Source organism: Trichosurus vulpecula, chromosome 5 (genome assembly GCF_011100635.1).
Source record: "Trichosurus vulpecula isolate mTriVul1 chromosome 5, mTriVul1.pri, whole genome shotgun sequence".
Lineage (NCBI taxonomy): Eukaryota > Metazoa > Chordata > Mammalia > Diprotodontia > Phalangeridae > Trichosurus > Trichosurus vulpecula.
Window position 1 is genome coordinate 78,701,698 of NC_050577.1, and position 20,200 is coordinate 78,721,897.

The following is a 20,200-nucleotide window of genomic DNA, read 5'->3' on the forward strand; positions in this document are numbered from 1 at the left end:
CTAACAATGACTTGCGTTCAAGAAATGGCCAGGCCTGAAAAAGAATCGTTAGCAGTATTTTTTTTCTGCTGGTTTCTCTCTCCCCAAACATGAGTTCCACAAATAACACATTCCATGGGAACATACTAATAAACAGTAATTAACAAGTAATTAACAGTAATTAACAGGCTAGGCTGCGTCAAGAATTGGAGCCCCAAAATGGACAGACCAAGTCACTGTTAGTAAGGGGCTGAAGACTGCTTACATCCATTGTGGTACATTTTTCTATTACTCCTTCGGTTTATTCATAATTTTGGTTCCTCTGAGGTGATGTGTCATGATTCACAGCAACATCACGTCACTAGAGGGGTACTCAAATGGATTTGTGATTCATTCATTCAGGAGTTCCCTCCTATAATGTCACATACAGCTGTTCATATTATATTACGCTTGTCTATAGTCTCCCAAAATTTTGGCACTAGGCACAACCAATGTACTGGAGGCTTTCTCCACTTTTCCCTGCCAGGATGAGGGTACCAGTGGAATATTTTAGTCATCTACTTGTTATCCCTTGATCCTGACAAGCCCATCTTCTCTTCATGTCATAGTCATATAAGTCCTTGAAGATGTACATCATTACTTTTCTTTGAAGTTACATGTTACAGCCTAAATACATTATCCTGTACTTCTCCATTGTCCTCTATGGGCTACGCATCTACACTTCTCCTGAGCCTGCGGTGTTCTTCATCTTGACATCATGTAGCAATACAAGTAAAATGTTAGTATCAGAAAGATGGGAATATGTAAAAGAGTTTTGTAAAGGAATCTAGTCCCAAAAACATAGAATATTAGACGAATTACTTTCTTTGCATAATTATAAACAAACTGCTTTCTGATATGGTTGTACAAATCTATAGCCCCACCAACAATGCATTAATATGACTACCTTTTCATAACCCCTCCCACATTGATTACTTCTGTACTTTGACATAAGATAGGTGGTATTGAGAGCCCTGGGCCTGGAGTCAGGAAGATCTGAGTTTAAACGTGACCTTAGACACTTAATAGCTGTGTGGCCTTGGGCAAGTCACTTAAATCTGTTTACCTCAGTTTCCTCATATGTAAAATGAGTTGGAGAAGGAAATGGCAAACCACATCTCTGCCGAGAAAACCCCAGAAAGGGTCATGTAGAGTTGACTGAACAACTACAGATATTTTGTCATCTTTGCCAATTTGCTGTCTTTGAGGTGAAACCTCAGGATTTTTTTGATTTGCATTTCTCTTATTATTAGCAATTTGGAGCATTCTTTGGTGTAGTTGTTAATAGTATTTTTTATATTTGTTAATTATAAAAATAGCTAGTAATTATACAGTGTTCTGGCTTTGCCAGGAGTCTTATGTGTGATTTCATTTGATTCTCTCGACAGCCCTGTTAGGTAGGGGCTATCATCATGCCCATTTTACAAATGGGGAAACTGAGGCAGAGGGGCTGTGACTCTCAGGGTCACCCAAATAATAGTATATGAGTAATAGCCGAGAAGCCATGGAGGTGCCTTTACCATGTTTCTGATATCAGACTCTTATTAATGATACTCGAGACAAAGATGTTTCCCCCTAGTCCACCTTTTCCCTCTTTTTAGGGAGCATTTGCAATACTACGGGGACAAGGCCGCCCCGGGGAAGAGCTCGAGCTTTGGGGGAGGGGGAGGGGAGACTTCTGCGTCTGACCCTTAACCACCTGTGTCCTGTGTGACTTTGGTCAAGTCCCTTTACTTCTCTGGGTCTTCGTTTACGGATGGAAAACAGCGCGGGCTGGACCGGAGGGCCTGGTACCCCCGGGGCAGCAAGAGGCACCCTCCAAGGATCCTCGTCTGCTCCTGCCCCTCCCCCTCCCCCCAGACCCCAGGCCGATCTGGGCGGGCCTCTGCGAGGGCAACGCCCTCTCCGAACTCGGCCCAGAGCACGCGAGGGCATCTCCGCCTCCTTTTCGCCAAAGCCAATCGCTTGCCTCCGCGGCCGCCGCCTGGCCAATAGGAAGCTCGGTGGGTGGTGGGGTCTGTCCCGTTGCGCTGCCGGCAAGCGGAGTCTTTGCGACGCTGCGGGGCCTGCGGAACGTAGGTTTGACCGCTCTACCCGGAGGATCCTCGACGTCTTTCCGGCCGGCGCAGCCATGTGGAGCCGCTGGAAGCTGCTGAACCTGGGCCGCCGGTGAGCGGGAGGGCAGGACCCCGGCCGTCAGGGGTCGCGCGGCTCGGCCTGGTCAGGGCCTGGGTTGGAGGTGGAGGCCAGCGGGGCCGCGGGGGAAGGGCTGGGGCCGGGGTTCTCCCGGGAGATAACGCCGCCGAAGCTGCTGCTTATCTCCCCTGGGGCTTTGGGCCGGACACTTGGCCGGGAGAAGTGCCCAGGGTGTCCAGTGGCTAATCCGTCTGGAGCCGACTGGGACCTTGGAGCCCAGCGAGGCCAGTTCTCCTCCCTTCTCTTGGCTGTACAGATGGGGAAACTGAGGCCCAGAGAGGCCGCAAGTCTGGCCTCTTGGCTGACCGTTTGGCGACTCCAGGCATTTTCATTATCTGTGCATCACACCTGGAAAGGCCTTCTCTCCTCATCTCCGCCTCCTGGCTTCTCTCAGGTCCCGGGTAAAACCCCTCCTTCTTCAGGAGTCCCTTCGTCGTCCCCCTCAGTGCGAGAGCCTTCTCTCTTCCTGCTGCTGATGTCCAGTTTATTCCGCGAACGAGGTGGTTTGCATGTTGTCTCCTCCTTTAGGAGGAGCTCCCGGAGGGCTGGGACTGCCCCATACCTTCCTTTGCATCCATTCCCCAACTTACAAAGCGCATTGTCAATGTTAGTTGATTGACTGTCTGGTTTCTCCAGCATCACACAGAGATGTTATTTAAACTGGGGTCTTCACATTCCCAGTCGACACCACTCCAAGCTTAAAGTGCCCCCTCAATGTGGGCTACTCTTCTTGTGCTTGAGGGGCAATGGAAAGATTTAGAAAGTTCTAGGACTGGGGTGGTGAACCTTCCGCCTCAAGGGTGCATATGGCCCTCTACGTGCTCAAGTTTACAGAACAAATCAGAAGTTTGGATTCAATCAAAGGGCCCGACTTGAGGACCTAGAGAACCACCTGTGGCCTCGAGGCCGAAGGTTCCCCACCACTGGTCTGAGATCAGATCCTGTCCCTGACATTAGCTGCATGACTCCGGGCAAAATCAGTTAACCTCTTTGGGCCTCAGTTTGCCCGTCTGGCAAATGAAGGGGTTGGATTAGAATGGCTTCTAAATTCTCTTCCAACCTTAAGTCTATAATTCTGTCTCAGAAGGTCATCTTAACAGGTGTGTTCTGTTATTCCATTTTAAAGAATAGGAGTTCAGTGGTTTCCCTGTATAGCTAGGGCTTGAGGCAGGATTTGAGCCACCTGAGAGACTGAGACTGCCACGCACTTTCCTCCTCTGTTTTTAATCCATGTCTTTCCCACCACCACCAAGGGAGATATTTAATATGAAAAAACTAACAAGTATATGAAGGCGAACCTCCCCATCAGATCTCAAGTGGACCAGCCATAATGGTTATCTTTCTTTCCTCATAACTCCTCCTGACTCTCCCCTTGGTGTAGGGTTGTTATTAATGTAGATTATAATAAAGCAGTAATGAAAAGGGCCACTAGTTCATAAGTATTAATAATATGTTTGATACTGTTAGGTAAATATAATTTTGTAGAGCACTGAGTTCTTAAATAACCTTAGCCACACAGGATTAGAAGAGGACACCTAAGATCCTAAACTACTTCCTTAATTCTATTCTTCCTTAAATTTAGTATAAGAAAGTCTTAAGGAATTATTTGTGTTACATAGAATTTCTAAGACATCTGAACATATCAGAGGACATGGGTTTGAATTCTATTACGGAATCTACTTAATCTCTCTGAGCCTGAATTTTCTCACCTGTAAAATTGGGGCCAGGGGTTAGACCAGATCAGGGGTTTATAACTCTGGGATCCATGGAGTCCTGGAGTCAGTATAGATTTCAGGGGGCCCGCAAATGGGGGTAGGAACAATATTTTGAAGACTGCAATTCAATATAATTGGTTTCCTTTTTAACCACAAAATTTTATGCATTTAAAAACATTATTCACTAAAAAAGAGTTGAGATGGACTTTACCAGAACTGCCAAAGAGGGGTTCATGAAACCAAAAAAGGTTGAGAACTCTTGGACTAGGTGATCTCTAAGTTTAATTCCAGCTCCAAATTATATTTATTTCCCATAGAAAGTGTTATGAATGTAAGTTAGCCACCTCATTTTATATCTGAGGAAGTCCAAAAAGGGGACCTTCCTCTTCTAACTGTACTTTAATGCACCTCTGTATCATTCTTCTGCTCTCTTCTTTGATCCCGTCTTGGAGGAAGAAGTATTCCTTTTCCTTCCCAATGTCTTTGATCCTGTCTGCTTTTTGAGCTTTGCTTGCCTCCTGTCTCTAATTTTCAGTCTTTCCCTATGTATGCACTAGATGCCTAGAGTGCCCCTGTTCTCAAGGAACTTCTCTTCCACCAATTGTTCCTCTCAAACTTTTCATACTTTTTCACAGCTAAACTCCTAGGTAAAACAAAAACTGTTCACGCTGCTTGTCTCTACTTTCTCATCTCTAATTCACATCGTAACCCCTTGCTGTTCAGCTTTCAACTTCATCACTCATTTGAAACTGTTCTTTCCTAGATTAATAATGATCTCCTAATGGCCAAATCTCTATGGCTTTTCTTCATTCTTATTTAACACTTTTTTTTTTATTAACCTTTCCTCATAGAAATACTCTGCTCTTTGGATATTTCAGTACTGCTCTCTCCTCATACTTTCATCTGTCTTTCCCTTCTTAGTCTCCTTTGATGGCCGGCCTACCCATCGTTTATTGGTCTGTGAAGGGCCCTATCCCTGGAGTGGTTGGATTAGGAACTGGTCAGATAGCCAGATCAAAAGGATAATACTTAGTGATTCAATTTCAGTATGGAAGATGGTTTCTAGTATAGTACCTTAAGGCTCTGTGTGTAGCCCTCTGCTATTTAACATTCTTATTGATGGCTTGATACGTAAATGTCATGCCCATCACATTTGTAAATGAAACTGAAGCGTAAAGGATAACTAAAAGTGATTACAAAGGGTCCAAAAGAATCTTGCCAGGCTAAAGTATTATTTAATGAGGTGAAATTTGGTAGGCATAACGAAAGTAAAGTCTTACACTTGGGTTCAAAAAATCAGCTTCACAAGTTTAAGATGAGGGAGGCATGGTTAAGCAGTAATTTTTAAAAAGATCTTTTCAATGAGAGGCAGCAGCCCAGTGTTAATGGCAGCCAAAACACACACAGACACACAAAATGAGGACAAGCTTCGTCTGTATTGAAAGGCAAATTTTCCAAGAATCTGGAGATGATAGTTAGTTGGCTGGGCCTTTAATTCGTGTCATGTGAGATTTGAGGATGTGATAGTCGTCTACATGTATTTGAAGGACTGTCATGTAGAGGGAGAATTAGACGTTTTGACTTTGGCCCCAGAAGGCAGAACCAAGAACCATGATACAGGTTGAAGAGAGGCAAATTTAGGATTGATGTCAAGAAAAACTTCCTCACCAATAAAGGTGTCTGCAAATAGAATGGACTGCCTAGAGAGGTGATGACCATCCCCTCCTTGACGATCTTCAAGAACGGCATGAATGCCCCACTCCCACTGCACCCCTCCCCCCGTGAGGTATATAGGATGGGGGTTCTTTTTGTGAATGGGGTGGACGGCCATTCTGATAGTCATTCTGTGATTTGAACTTAGGATGGTCTTTTGGTTTAGCCACCTTCTGCTGTCATCCCATCCCAATGATGCTGGCAAGTGTGGCTATTTCCCTTTCTCCCCAAATGTTACTTGTCAGTTTTTAGTTCCATACCATGACTTAGTTGTTTATGCAATATGTTATTAACATGCATCAGCTTGTCTCCAGTCCTTGTTTCAAAGCAAAAATTAGTTTCACATAGACACTTTTAATCTTTGGGTTCCTGTCCTCTTTCTTGGCAATAGCTTTAATTCTTTTTGATTATTGTATTTCCTCCCCTCCATCTTTCTTTAATTCACCCCAATTCTCATATAACCAGTCATAAATCTTTAGAATATAACACCATCTCCTATCAAGCAAGGGTTAGGGAAGAACTTTCTTGTCTTCCCTTAAGCAACTAGGAATATTACAGGATTTTGTATAGTCACTTCCTGCATAGATTTTGATCAGTGCAACTGTTAGCCACCATCATAGTATGTGATGCAACTGTTTGTGTATTCTCTGTCCATTTATCCCTGCTATGTTATTCTGCATCAGTGGAATATTCCACATCAGCAGAGCTTCTAAAAGTCTGTTTCATTGCAGCGTATATTATCTTTTTTGTAGTAAGTGCTCTGGTTGTATCCAGTTGACCACTCCAAAGCCCTTTCAAGCCCTATGATTCCAGAATTTGTGAATCTAATACAAAGTTGATTCATTAATTGGAGATTTAATTTGTTTACTCATGTTGAAATTATAAGTTTCCAGTTATTTATTGGGAGATGAATTATGTGCTAAAGACAAAACTTACTATTATACTATAATGACATGAGGACAGCATACGTTAAAACCTTAGACAAAACATTTTACATTGAAGAACTTTAATAGAAGATAGCATTTCTAGATTTGTGAATAAGGTACAGAATTTAAATTATCACCTTTATTAACTCTTTTAATGTAAACTGTTCACAGTCATTGAAATTTGTTACTGAATTATTCCTAGATAGCTTTTCTTCAAAACAACCTAATTTTATTTGATTTTATATTTGTTATATATAGATTTGTAAATTACAAGCCATGGAGGTGGAGGAGTAATGCAGCATGTGATAGAGCTCTAGAGTACAAAGTAGGTGACAAAATCCATGGATTCACTATAAATCAGGTATGCCCTTTGTTCTAATATTACTATGACATACATTGGTTAAGTATAGTACAAGGACTGTGGAAATTATCAATGCATAGTTAGAATTTGTGAATAAGATGATAGATCTTTTTTTTTTTTCCTCTCAAAATAGAGTACCAATGGCCTCAATTTACTTTACCTGGGTGTTGTTTTCCTTCATACTCTTTAGAAGCATGAGATGCATCAATTGACACAAAAACTTTTACTGTAAAATTTAAAATTTCATCTTTTCTCTCTTTTCTTTGTGGATTAAAAATATGCTGTATCATTTTGATGCAACTTGTTCCTTGGAGTTATTCTTAAATTTTGGCCTGGCTGGTATTAAATTTTAGGAAAATAAAATTTAAAACAAAATTGTGATTTTAATTTGACAAAGTAAAAGTAATAACTCATTAAAGCTAAGCTGCTTAAATATAGGTGCTATTTTTCATATTGTTCAGTATACATTTAGACCTTTGAAACCACAGAGAAGTTAATAGATATAAATTACACTGGAATAACTACAGCAGAACATTTCAGTCATGGGAAATGAATTATTCTTAAGTTAGTTTTACAGTATTATCTGATATAAAATAGTTTAAATTGTTAATTGACTCAGTTTTAAAAAATCATATTTGAATTTTGTTAGGTGTTGTAAATTAAAATGTTACTTATATATTTCTTTTTAATACAGATAACCCCTATTCCTGATCTATTCTTAGTTGCCGTGAAGCTTGGTCATGACAGCACAGGTGCTAAATACTTACATGTGGCAAGAGAAGATGCAAATAATTTATTTAGGTAGGCTATAAAATGTAAACATAATATACACACACACATATATACACATACATATATATAACATATATATAGACATACCTGTATATGTTCTTGAGATTTTTTCCCCTTGAAACACTAACTATACATTTGCAACAAATTTAAAATAACATTTTTATAAATTTCCTTCCTTATTAGTTACCATTTGTCATAGTACATAGCAAAATGCTTTTCCACTAGATTATAAGCTCCCTGAAAGTGGAGACAATGCTGTAGTGCTTTGTTACGTAGCATTCAAGAAATGTGTGCTGATTAAAGACAATTGAAATAAGTGATGAAAAAAATAATTCTGTGATAAGTTTCTTTTCAATTACATCAGAATTTTTCTGTAATTTGAGAAAATATTTTTCAATAATAAAGCATTATGTTGGGAGAAGGCAGTCTTTTAAAATGGTTATTTATGTATCATTTTAAGGAGCAGCAAATTCTTGGGTGATTTTATTTTGACATTTGTATGAATTGCAATCTTAGTAGTTTTAGATCTTTATGTTTGATTTTTTTCCCCTCAATTAGTGTGCAATTCCGTACTACACCAATGGATAGTACTGGTGTTCCACATATTCTTGAGCATACTGTACTTTGTGGTTCTCAGAAGTATCCCTGCAGAGATCCTTTCTTCAAAATGCTAAACAGATCATTAGCCACTTTTATGAATGCATTTACGGGTGAGTGCAGTCTTCCTTTTGAGATTGTCATATTTACAATTGCTGAGAAGGGGTGGACTTTGAAGATAGACCTGTAGAGAAGTTGGCTATCTTCTTTTAAGCACTTGGCCTTTACTGTTAGAAGATTGTAATTAGGTGGATTTAAAAGGTTTTAATGAGCTTGAGATGCTGGGGTAATGGGAGGTCTTTTGTAAATTCAGTCCTATTTAGTAATCAGATGTTAATGCCTATGATGGGATTATGGAACCCATGGTTTCAGAATCTCAGAAACAGCCATGAATTTAACTATGAAATTTGAAAATACTTTACTTTTAATAATTTAAAATACAAAATATGTTTAAGATATTTTTATTATGAATTAGAAAATATAAACTAAAAATACTTTTTCAACAATACCTTTTTTCCCAACTTTGATTTCACTATCAGAATAGCTTTAGTAGAGACATGTCACTCATTTTTGTCATTCATTAAAGACATGAGAAAAGATATGGTTGTTGTCAGTTGATCACCAAATGGACTCTTTTCAAAGAATCAGGTGACTCTGAATAGTATCTCACAATTTCTCCAAAGGAAATTGAAATATATATAGTAGAGATGGAATGTAAAATGTTGGGCTTCTATTAGCAAGCAGAGCAGCATCACTTAGGTTTAAGCATTTCTTAATTATAAAATTGAATTTCTGGTTAAGTGATAGACCTAAAGTTGAAAGTGTGTAATTTTCTTAGGGATTTGTTGTAACAAAAAATCTTTCTTTTCATTTGTACCCAGCTAGTGATTATACATTATATCCATTTTCAACACAAAATTCTAAGGATTTTCAGAATCTCCTCTCAGTATATCTGGATGCAGTCTTCTTTCCATGTTTGAGGGAACTGGACTTCTGGTACGTAGTATTTAAACATATTGGTTATAAATGGTATCAATTAAAATCAATGATCTTACAATTATTTATCATGTAGGCAAGAAGGTTGGAGACTAGAACATGAGGATCCAAGTGACTCCCAAACAGGCCTCGTCTTTAAAGGAATCGTTTTTAATGAAATGAAAGGAGCATTTGTAAGTTTTCCTTTGTAATTTATATTAAAAGGGTTGCCCTAGCTCAGGGATGGGGAACCTGAGGCCTCAAGGCCACATGTTGCCCTCTAGGTGCCTTTAGACTGAATCCAAACTTCACAGAACAAATCCCCTTAATAAAAGGATTGTTCTGTAAAACTTGAACTCAGTTAAAAGGCTGCACCCAAGGACCTAGAGGGCCACATGTGGCCTTAAGGGTGCAGATTCCCTACTGTATTTGAATAACACAAACGTATTTGCTTCTGATTTGAAAATTATTGCGTAATTCTCATCCTTTTTTTTTCTGTCGAAGAATTTCATCTTAAATAACTATATACATCCAGTACCATTAATGGATGATGAAAATCTGGCATAGTAGAAACATTACATTGCTTATGGCAAGTCTTATTTTTTTTCCCTCTTTAAAGTCCAAAGAAGAAAGATACTACTTTTGCCTATGGAGATTAGAGAAGTTTACATGAAGGATAAGCAGGATTATAATAGGTGGAAGAGATCTTGTCCTAGGGCTAGGGAATGCTATGAATAAAGGTACAATGGTGAGAAACTTAGGAATAATTAATAGTCTGGTTTGGTTGGAACATAGGGTATGTGGACAGGAGCCTCATGAGCTAATACTGGAAAGAACGTCTTGTTGTTGTTTGTCCTTCCTTCTTGAAGAGGACCATGACATCAGGAACGTGATTCCATGACTTGCAAGTAAATTGGATTTAAGTGAGGGAGGTCTATGCAAAGTCACCAGCCTCACTTTCTCCTCTGGAGACATCTGAGTCTGCTGGCGAGATACAGATCAGGATGATTGCAGATGGTCCCAGAAGAGAGGGATGTAAATGAGACCAAAAGAGTATGGACTTTATTAGATAGGCATTGGGAAGCAATTGAATTTTTTGATCAGTAGAGACCTGTGTGATCAGATCTATACGCTGGGAGTATCCATATAATAGAATTGGATTTCGAATAGGAAAAGGTCTTAGAGATCATTTATTCCAAGCCCAAAGAGATTAAGTAATTTAACCAAGGTCATGTTGATAGTAAGTGGCAAGGTTAATGCTAAGCAAGCTCAGGGCAAATCCACGCTCCTTCCTGTATGCTGTGCTCTTTCACCTTTTTGTAATGGCATGTAGAAGGAGAGTTGGGAGAAGGGAGGGTCAGTTAAGATGCTTTTGCTAGAGGGTAAGCAATGAAGTTATTAACTTGGTAGTACTCATGGGAATAGAAAGAAAGGGACAATTGACAAGACATTATGAAAGACTGTCAGGCTTTCCCAGCTGATTGTATATCTGAGAAGGACAGAGATCAAAGATTAGTGTGATATATCAAGCAGGTGTGACTAGGAGAGTGATGATGCTGTTATCACTAATGGGGAAATCAGAAGGAGGTGAAGCTTTGATGAAGATGAAGATGATGAAAAAGAATTAGACTTGGGACCTGAGTTTGAGGTACTGGCAAGACCTTTAGGAGGAAATAAGCACTAGGAATTATGAAATTAAGTCAAGGCTGATGGTAAAGATTTGAAGGTTATCTGCATAGAGGATATAGTTGAAACCACAGGAGAAAGTAGAGAAAGAAGAGAGTAAAAAAATAGGATGAAATGTTGGTTACGCCTTTATTTTGGGCAGCAGTTACACCTTTTGTGTCCCTCGGGGACCTCAAAGTTATTGCAAGGAGCTCAATAATGTATCCATACATACCAAGGACTGTCATTTTGATTTTAGCTCCAACAAAATAGGCGGCTTAACTTAATATTTTTCAAGTATATGTAGTTGTTTTTAAAATTGACAATATTTTAAAGGGTACTGAATTTATGGTAGTTCTTGGTTATCAGATATTTTCTCAGTCAACAGATGTTGTTAGTACAATGTCTATTCTGTGGGGGTTCTCTTAATTTCTTTTTTGACATTAAACCAGAATGCTCATACCTAAAAGACTGGAACCACTGATAAATGGGCAAAAGGCAAGGTAAAGAGAAGTAGGCATAGAACTAGAAGAGCTGATGAGGGAGAAGAGTATGAAGAATGAGAGTGGTCAAATGTGTCCTGGTATTGATCCTAGAGGTTCAGAAGACGCCATTGTATTAGATTGTAGGGTCATTGGTAATTTCTGGCCTTCATTTTTAAGGTGTAGTTGATGTGTTCTTGAATCCCTTTCTTACGATGACAGAGTCTCACCTTCTACTACACCTTGTAGGAGTCTATATTATTTTCTCTAGTACTCTTGCTCTCTGGCTTCTATTTCAGTTATTTTTTCTTACCTGATCACCAGAACTACACACTATTTTATTTATGTACATACGTATGTACATATATCTATATACACACATACGTATCCACTCTTAGAATAGATGTTAATTTAAACAAATGCTATACCTGCGTGCCATAACATAGTGTTTATTATGCTAAATTGCAATTTTTATGTTTTTACTTCAAGACAGACAATGAGAGGATATTCTCGCAGTCTCTTCAAAACCGACTCCTTCCTGATCATACTTACTCAGTTGTATCTGGTGGTGATCCACTAAGCATCCCTGATCTTTCATGGGAACAACTTAAACAATTCCATGCTACTCATTACCATCCGAGTAATGCTAGGTAATAGTCTTTCCTTTAGTCCTTAGAAAAGTTTTTTGTTTTTTTGTTTTTTAGTTTCTCATATACTTTTATAGATGCGTATATAGTTACAATTTAGTGAGATAATGTATTCTTATGGAATTACACGCAAATTTGTGAAGCATTCCATACTTTTACTTCCTTTTTGCTTTTTATTTGGCATGCAATAAAACACTGCATTAAAAGGGTAATGTTCCATTGAGAAAGGGAAAAAAAGAAGTAACCTTAACTATGAAGTTTCTGCTTAATGGTCATCGGCACCTTCTTAGCCTAGATTGTTATTTATGCTTTTTAATCAGCAGTAGACTTGAGAATAATGAAACTTGGACATAATGTGTCATTTTTGAGACGTCTCTTGATTTTAAAATTTATATTTATTATAAAGATTATTAAGTTGTTTTACTATATGTGTTGTCTTAGGCAATGGTAAGTATTGTAGGCAAAGAGAACTTTATCTGCTGTAATGTTTATCCAGCAGAGTGAAATAATCATAGAAATTAAGATAAACTAAGGAATATTGAGAAGTACCTGCCTAATTGATTTTTTTATATTGATAATTTTTCATTTAATCTTATTTTTTCAGCTTCTTTTTCTTCTGATTTTCACAAACTTTTTCTGATGTAGTTGTTCTCTTTAGTCTTTGCAGTTAAACTAAAAACTGTTCTTAATTGAGTCACTTTGAGCTAGGAAAATATCTTTGAGAGCTACGAATTATATATCAAGCTGTGAAAAAAAGCCAAATCATTAATTATTTCTAGGTGGTCGAACTAAATTAAAATAATTCAGTTCTTCTTTCCTGAATATTCAGGTTCTTTACTTATGGCAACCTTCCATTGGAACAGCATCTGAGGCAAATTCATGAAGAAGCTCTTAATAAATTTCAGAGAATTGAGCCTAATACTGCAGTGCCACCCCAGAAACTTTGGGATACACCTGTAAGCATTTGATCTATAATGTATTATCACAACTTCTGTTATGTGTACTGATTTAGGTTGGCCTCTTATTTTTATGATGGGTTTAAAAAAAGCTAACATGTGTTTATTTTTAAGATTGCTTTGCCACAAAAAGAAAAACAAAAAATTTACTTAAAAAGAAAACATAGAATCATATCTTTTATTGAAGGGTATTTTATTGATAGTGATTACTTGTGTTACTCTAATGTAATTTATTTTTTTTTGTTAAAATATTGCTGTATTTTCAGAGGGAATACCACGTGACATGTGGTCCAGATAAATTTGCAACAGACCCAACTAAGCAAACAACCATTAGTGTCAGTTTCCTTTTGCCAGAGTAAGTACACTAAGTACTAAGTTGTGTTTTCAAAAATTTAGAAAATTTAAGAAAAATAGGCATATAGAGAATTTTGATTTTGTCTTAAATTAAAAGTTTTTTTTTAATTTTTAAATTTATTTATTTTGTTTAATATATTTAGTTTTCAGCATTGATTTTCACAAAAGTTTGAATTACGAATTTTCTCCCCATTTCTACCCTCCCATCCACTCCAAGATGGCGTATATTCTGGTTGCCCCATTCCCCAGTCAGCCCTCCCTTCTGTCACCCCACTCCCCTCCCATCCCCTTTTCCCTTCCTTTCTTGTAGGACAAGATAAATTTCTACACCCCATTGCCTGTGTATCTTATTTCCTAGTTGCATGCAAAAACTTTTTTTTTTGTTTTTGAACATCTGTTTTTAAGTTCCAAATTCTTTCCCCTCTTCCCTTCCCACCCACCCTTCCTAAGAAGGCAAGCAGTTCAACATAGGCCACATGCGTATCATTATGTAAAACCCTTCCACAATACTCATGTTGTGAAAGAGTAACTGTATTTTGCTCCTTCCTAGCCTATCCCCCTTTATTGAATTTTCTCCCTTGACCCTCTCCCTTTTCGAAAGTGTTTGTTTTTGATTACCTCCTCCCCCTATCTGCCCTCCCTTCTGTCATCCCCCCTTTTTTATCTTCTTCCTCCTTCTTTCCTGTGGGGTAAGATACCCAATTGAGTGTGTATGCTATTCCCTCCTCAGGTCAAATCCTTTGAGAGCAAGATTTACTCATTCCCCCTTACCTGCCCCCTCTTCCCTTCCTACAGAACTGCTTTTTCTTGCCACTTTTATACAAGATAATTTATCCCATTCTATCTCTCCCTTTCTCCCACTCTCAATATATTCCTCTCCCATCCCTTAATTTGATTTTACTTTTTTAGATATCATCCCTTCATATTCAATTCACCCTGTGCCCTCTCTCTCTCTCCCTCTCTCTCTCTCTCTGTGTATATATGTGTGTGTGTGTGTGTGTGTGTGTGTGTGTGTGTGTACACACACACACACACACACATATATAAATATATATATATGCATATTCCCCTCAGCTACCCTAATACTGAGGTCTCATGAATAATACACATCATCTTTCCATGTAGGAATGTAAACAAAACAGTTCAACTTTAGTAAGTCCCTTGTGATTTCTCTTTCTTGTTTACCGTTTCATGCTTCCCTTGATTCTTGTGTTTGAAAGTCAAATTTTCTGTTCAGCTCTGATCTTTTCACTGAGAAGTTGCTAGATCTTGGGTTATTCTGATTGTGTTTCCACAATACTCAAATTGTTTCTTTCTGAATGCTTTCAGTATTTTCTCCTTGATCTGGGAGCTCTGGAATTTGGTGACAATATTCCTAGGAGTTTTCTTTTCGGGATCTTTTTGAGGAGGCGATCTGTGGATTCTTTCGATTTCTATTTTACCCTCTGGCTCTAGAATATCAGGGCAGTTCTCCTTGATAATTTCTTGAAAGATGATATCTAGGCCCTTTTTTTGATCATGGCTATCAGGTAGTCCAGTAATTTTTAAATTATCTCTCCTGGATCTATTCTCCAGGTCAGTGGTTTTTCCAATGAGATATTTCACATTGTCTTCCACTTTTTCATTCCTTTGGTTCCGTTTTGTAATATCTTGATTTCTCATAAAGTCACTAGTTTCCACTTGCTCCAATCTAATTTTTAAGGTGTTATTTTCTTCAGTGGTCTTTTGGACCTCCTTTTCCATTTGCCTAATTCTTCCTTTCAAGACATTCTTCTCCTCATTGGCTTTTTGGAGCTCTTTTGCCATTTGAGTTAGTCTATTTTTTAAAGTGTTGTTTTCTTCAATATTTTTTTCATGATTTCTTTGGGTCTCCTTTAGCAAGTCATTAACTTGTTTTTCATGGTTTTCTTGCATCCTTCTCATTTCTCTTCCCAATTTTTCCTCTACTTCTCTAACTTGCTTTTCCAAATCCTTTTTGAGCTCTTCCATGGCCTGAGACCAGTTCATGTTTTTCTTGGAGGCTTTTGATGTAGGCTGTTTGACTTCGTTGACTTCTTCAGGCCATATGTTTTGGTCTTCTTTGTCACCAAAGAAAGATTCCAAAGTCTGAGACTGAATCTGAGTGTGTTTTCGCTGCCTGGCCATGTTCCCAGCCAACTTACTTGACCCTTGAGTTTTTCAGCAGGGTATGACTGCTTGCAGAATAAAGAGTACTTTGTTCCAAGCTCGAGGGGATGCGCCATTGATTTCAGAGCTATTTCTATACAGCCAGCTCTGCCACACCAGCACTCCTCCTCCCCCAAGAACCACCAACCTGGACCTGAGTTAGTTCTTAAGCAGGCTCTGCACTCCTGCTCTGATCTGCCACTTAATTCCTCCCAGTAGGTGGGCTTGGGGCCAGAAGCAACTGCAGCTGTAGTTCTGTAGCTGCACCACTTCCGCTGTCCCCGGGGCAGTGGCCGAACCACGAACTCCTGCTTTCACTCTGTCCCCTGCAGCTTTTCCCACTAACCTTCTCTGTTGTCTTTGGTGTTTGTGGGTTGAGAAGTCTGTTAACTGCTACGGCTCAGTGATTCAGGGTGCTAGGGCCTGTTCCGCCCGGCCCCTGGTCTGGTTGGTCCTGCCGCTGCCCACGCTGGGCTCCGCTCCCAGCTCTGTATGCAATAGACCTCACCCAGCAACCATCCAGGCTGTCCTGGGCTGGAGCCCTGCTTCCCCCTGCTATTTTGTGGGTTCTGCTAAATTAGAAGTTTTAGTTTGAAATATATACTATTAAGGAAATTTTCATGCTTTAACTTTTAGAAAAAGGAAATGTTAGATAATAAAGTATACTTTAGAAACTTTTACCTAGGGTGGTTAAGAACAAAAAAATTAGAAAATATTTGATGCTGTCAAAAAGATGAACATTAATTCCACTTTCTTAGTACATTTATAAGCTGGTCGTCAGAGAGAAGAGGTACAATGCTTGTTCTAGAGATGTGGGAAAAGAGTTTTGTGCCATGTGCACAGATTTTGTGGAGTGGTGGAAAGCAAAAAGAAACACAGGATCATAGATCTAGAGCTTAGAAGGATTGTTGTAGGCCATCTAGTCCAGCTTTTTCATTTTACATGGAAATAAACATTGTAATTCTGTTCCTGAATTTTCTTATCAATGCAGTATTACAGATATATTTGAATCCTTCACCCTAAATCTTTTGTCTTCACTACTGATTGATGGACCCAATTCTCCATTTTATAAAGCGTTGATTGAATCTGGTCTTGGCACAGACTTCTCTCCAGATGTTGGGTAAGTGTCACTGTTCAATTTTTTTTTAATTAATGAAAATCAGTTTTCTCTTTCTCCTGTCACTTACATCCCTGGAGGAAAAAACAAGACCCCTGAAAATATTCATTTGCCTAAAGCAAAACAAATTCCTTCATTGGGCATATCCAAAAAATACATGGCACTTTCTGTCCCCTGAGTCTATCATTTCTGCATAGAGGTGGGTACCATGCTTCATCATCAGTCCTCTGGTTGACTGTTGCATTGATCAGAGTCCTTAAATTTTTTAGCATTATCTATTTTCATAGTATTATTATTGCATAAATTGTTCTTGTTCTGATCACTTCACTCGTCATCTTCATTCAGGTTTTCCTAAGCCTCACTGAAACCATTCCTTTCATTGTTTCTTATGATACAATAATTTTCCATTGCATTCCTACACTATAATTGGTTCAGTTGTCTCTCATATGACTTGAGCCTCTTTATTTTCCAGTTCTTTGCTATGACAAAATGAGCTGTTACAAATATTTTTGCACATTTTGTTTGTTTTTCTCTCACTTTGAGGCATAATTCTAGGCAGTTCTCCAAGAATTATCTGTTGTTGAAAAAGGTGCAAAATTACTTTGGTAGAATGGTTCTCCTTACCTGGGAGTTCCCAAAACTAATGAAATCACAGATCCTTTGCCTAGCCCTACTTTCTGTGCATTATGTTAAATAGAGAACATCCTTGTATTTCAGTATTTTGTGCAACTCAGCTATTCTTTTTCTTTGGATTTGTATTTTTTCAAAATATCATGAATCACATTAGAAATTTTAAATAATGGTTCATGAAGGTTTGAGCCTTTTTGGAGATATTTTTTCTTTTAAAACATTAATAAGTTGAATTTGAAAGTTGTCATTTATAAAGGCTGTTTTTTGATTGTGGCATTTTCAGCATATTTGTGTTCTAGGTATAACGGCCATACAAGAGAGGCTTTCTTCAGTGTGGGCCTGCAGGGGATTGCTGACACACACATAGAAACAGTCAAACAGATTATTACTAAAACAATTGATGAAGTTATCGAGTAAGTGAGAATGCATTGTTAAGAATTTTGAACAAGTTTTCTCAAGGTACATAGTTTAAAAAGCTCTAATCATTGATCTCATTTAGTTTTTTATGAAAAAGATGCTCTTCTTTTCTTTCTTTTTTTTGCTTCTACTTCATGTAATATATAACTGGTACTTAGCTCATCCTTAATCATCTTATGTATTATGTCTCAGTTGATTATAGTATTGGCACTTAATTTGTTCTATAATTTTTAGAGGCTTCATTTATTCTTTTTATGCCTTTGTCTTTTAGGAAAGGGTTTGAAGATGATCGAGTTGAAGCTTTGCTACAAAAAATTGAAATCCAAATGAAACACCAGTCAACTAGTTTTGGCCTTGCTCTGTCATCAGTATGTAATTACTTAATTTCGTTTTATCTAGAGTATGAAAAATTATCAAATATTTTTAGAAATATTTAATAAGTGGTCCATGTTTTGTCTGCATTGAAGTGTTTTGTTTGCGTTGTTCATTTGCCTTAATCATTTTCAGGTAAAATTTCATCATAAGTGGCTTTTTTGAGATGCTTTTTATGTTTTTTTCTAAGAAGTAAATTTCTATATTTAATACATGGAATACACACTTTCAGTTGATTTTAGTGTCATTGTCTGGTTATATTTTTAAAAGTGAAGTTAGTGTTCACCTTACTATAGTGTATGAAGAAGAAGATGATTAGAGTATATAGATATATCTGTGCCATATAGCATGAACATGGTGTTGGATTTTCATAGTATTTCTCAGATGGAGGCTTTAGCAGGTTTTACCAAGCTGAAAAAGCTTCAGGTACAGATTATATATCTCTCAACCCTGGACCAGGCTCGTATCAGAGAAGCTTATCACCATAAGGTCTGTCAAGGTGTGAAATTGTTTTTGATTTATCAAACTCATTAACTCAGGCGTGGAATGATTGTAGTCTTCATTGTTGTAGTGGTTTATCAGTGAAATTACAGATCCTTAAAGAATGGAATATTGGATATTAACTAAAAGGAATTGTCCTGTAGTACATTTTTACTTGCCATCCTCTTGTTTTGAATACATGTAAGTCAAGCATTCCTAAATAATACATCATAATATGCTAATACATCTCGAAGCCAGATTTGGTAAGCCTTCTATCATCTCTGTGTTCCTGGTGACATATGTGAACATAAGGGAACATAGGTGGCTATTATTTTCCCAGCTTGGATTGAGATTTTGCTGTCAGTATCTCATGTATAAAATTATGTCCATGGGATTTCATATCTGGAAGAAAAAAAGTAGTACTCACATACTTCAATACTTTCTAAGAGCATGGTAATGTTTTCTAACCAGCATATACATTGTGTGCCCAATGAAAATTCTTTATTGTAGTATATAGCTTCCTGCTGGAATCATGAAGGGGATCCCATTGAACTTTTAAATCTAGGAAATCAAGTGACTCGATTCAGGAAGTGCCTTAAGGAAAATCCAAATTTTCTGCAAAAGAAAGTCAAGCAATATTTTAAGGTAAGAAGAATGAAGATATTGTATTCATGGTATCATAATGACCTAGTAAAAGCTAGAAGAAGAATTTGGATTTTTACAGAGAAAACCCTTTGAGGGATGGATTGAAACTGTTATGCATAGCTTATTAGTATTAATATCATGTAAGCTAATTTGTTTTAATGACTAGGTTTCATCATTGTACTCCCCTGTTCAGTGTCCTCAATTCATCTGTAATTTAAAGAGTTGTCCGGGAACTGAGAGGTTAAGTGATTTCCTTATGGTCCCACATCTAGTATACATCAGAGGCAGCACTGGATCCCATTCTTTGTGATTTGAAAGCCAAAACTCTTATCTTTTATGCCATGTTTCTCCTTGGTATAGAGGTGAAACCTTTGTTTATATAGCCCTAGTGTTGAGCAAAACTAACATTTGCCTTTTAGGGTAGGATAACTTATTTTCCTGTACATAGTTGTTATGTTTCATGAAAGATACCAGCCTGTGCTAGATCTAATCACTTTAATGAATCAGGTTATTGCTATAAGATATGGTTGCAGGCTTATTCTTTTTGTGGCCTCACAGGTGATCATTAATGTTTTTTTACTTCTTGAAATTGAATGCATGGTTTTAAATCAGTTTACTTTATTATATATTGTGTGTCATTTATATAGCAATCTCCTCTACGTTTTTAAAGAAAACAGTCCAGTCTTTCAAGTAATTTTCAATCTGATAAAGACAGGACAAGTAAAATGTGCATTACCATGCGTATTGAAAACAAATAGAAACAAAACTGGTTATAGCTGTTTAAGTACCAATGGCCAAGTTTGATTTCTGCTCTTGCTTTTTAAGTTTGCTGCAATACACACACACCTCTGTGTGTGTGTGTGTGTGTGTGTTATATATACACATATACACATACGTACATATACACACATTTATATATATATATATATATACACATGTAAAATGTATGTACATTATGATTACTTGCTTTAAGTTT

At 37.7% G+C, this 20,200-nt stretch overlaps 1 protein-coding gene across 1 annotated transcript in view; it reads left to right on the plus strand.

Moving 5' to 3' along the window:
* The first annotated feature begins 2,036 nt into the window (after nt 1-2,036).
* The window catches only part of PITRM1 (pitrilysin metallopeptidase 1), a 45,788-nt gene continuing 27,624 nt past the window's right edge, over nt 2,037-20,200 (plus strand). The window contains exons 1-13 of the mRNA XM_036760976.1: nt 2,037-2,187; nt 6,827-6,929; nt 7,624-7,730; nt 8,280-8,431; nt 9,200-9,314; nt 9,391-9,487; nt 11,930-12,090; nt 12,917-13,043; nt 13,310-13,398; nt 16,555-16,683; nt 17,610-17,723; nt 17,999-18,095; nt 19,090-19,224. Of these exons, the coding sequence (XP_036616871.1) occupies nt 2,150-2,187; nt 6,827-6,929; nt 7,624-7,730; nt 8,280-8,431; nt 9,200-9,314; nt 9,391-9,487; nt 11,930-12,090; nt 12,917-13,043; nt 13,310-13,398; nt 16,555-16,683; nt 17,610-17,723; nt 17,999-18,095; nt 19,090-19,224 (1,464 nt within the window). The 5' untranslated portion in view covers nt 2,037-2,149. The remainder of the gene's footprint in view (nt 2,188-6,826; nt 6,930-7,623; nt 7,731-8,279; nt 8,432-9,199; nt 9,315-9,390; nt 9,488-11,929; nt 12,091-12,916; nt 13,044-13,309; nt 13,399-16,554; nt 16,684-17,609; nt 17,724-17,998; nt 18,096-19,089; nt 19,225-20,200) is intronic.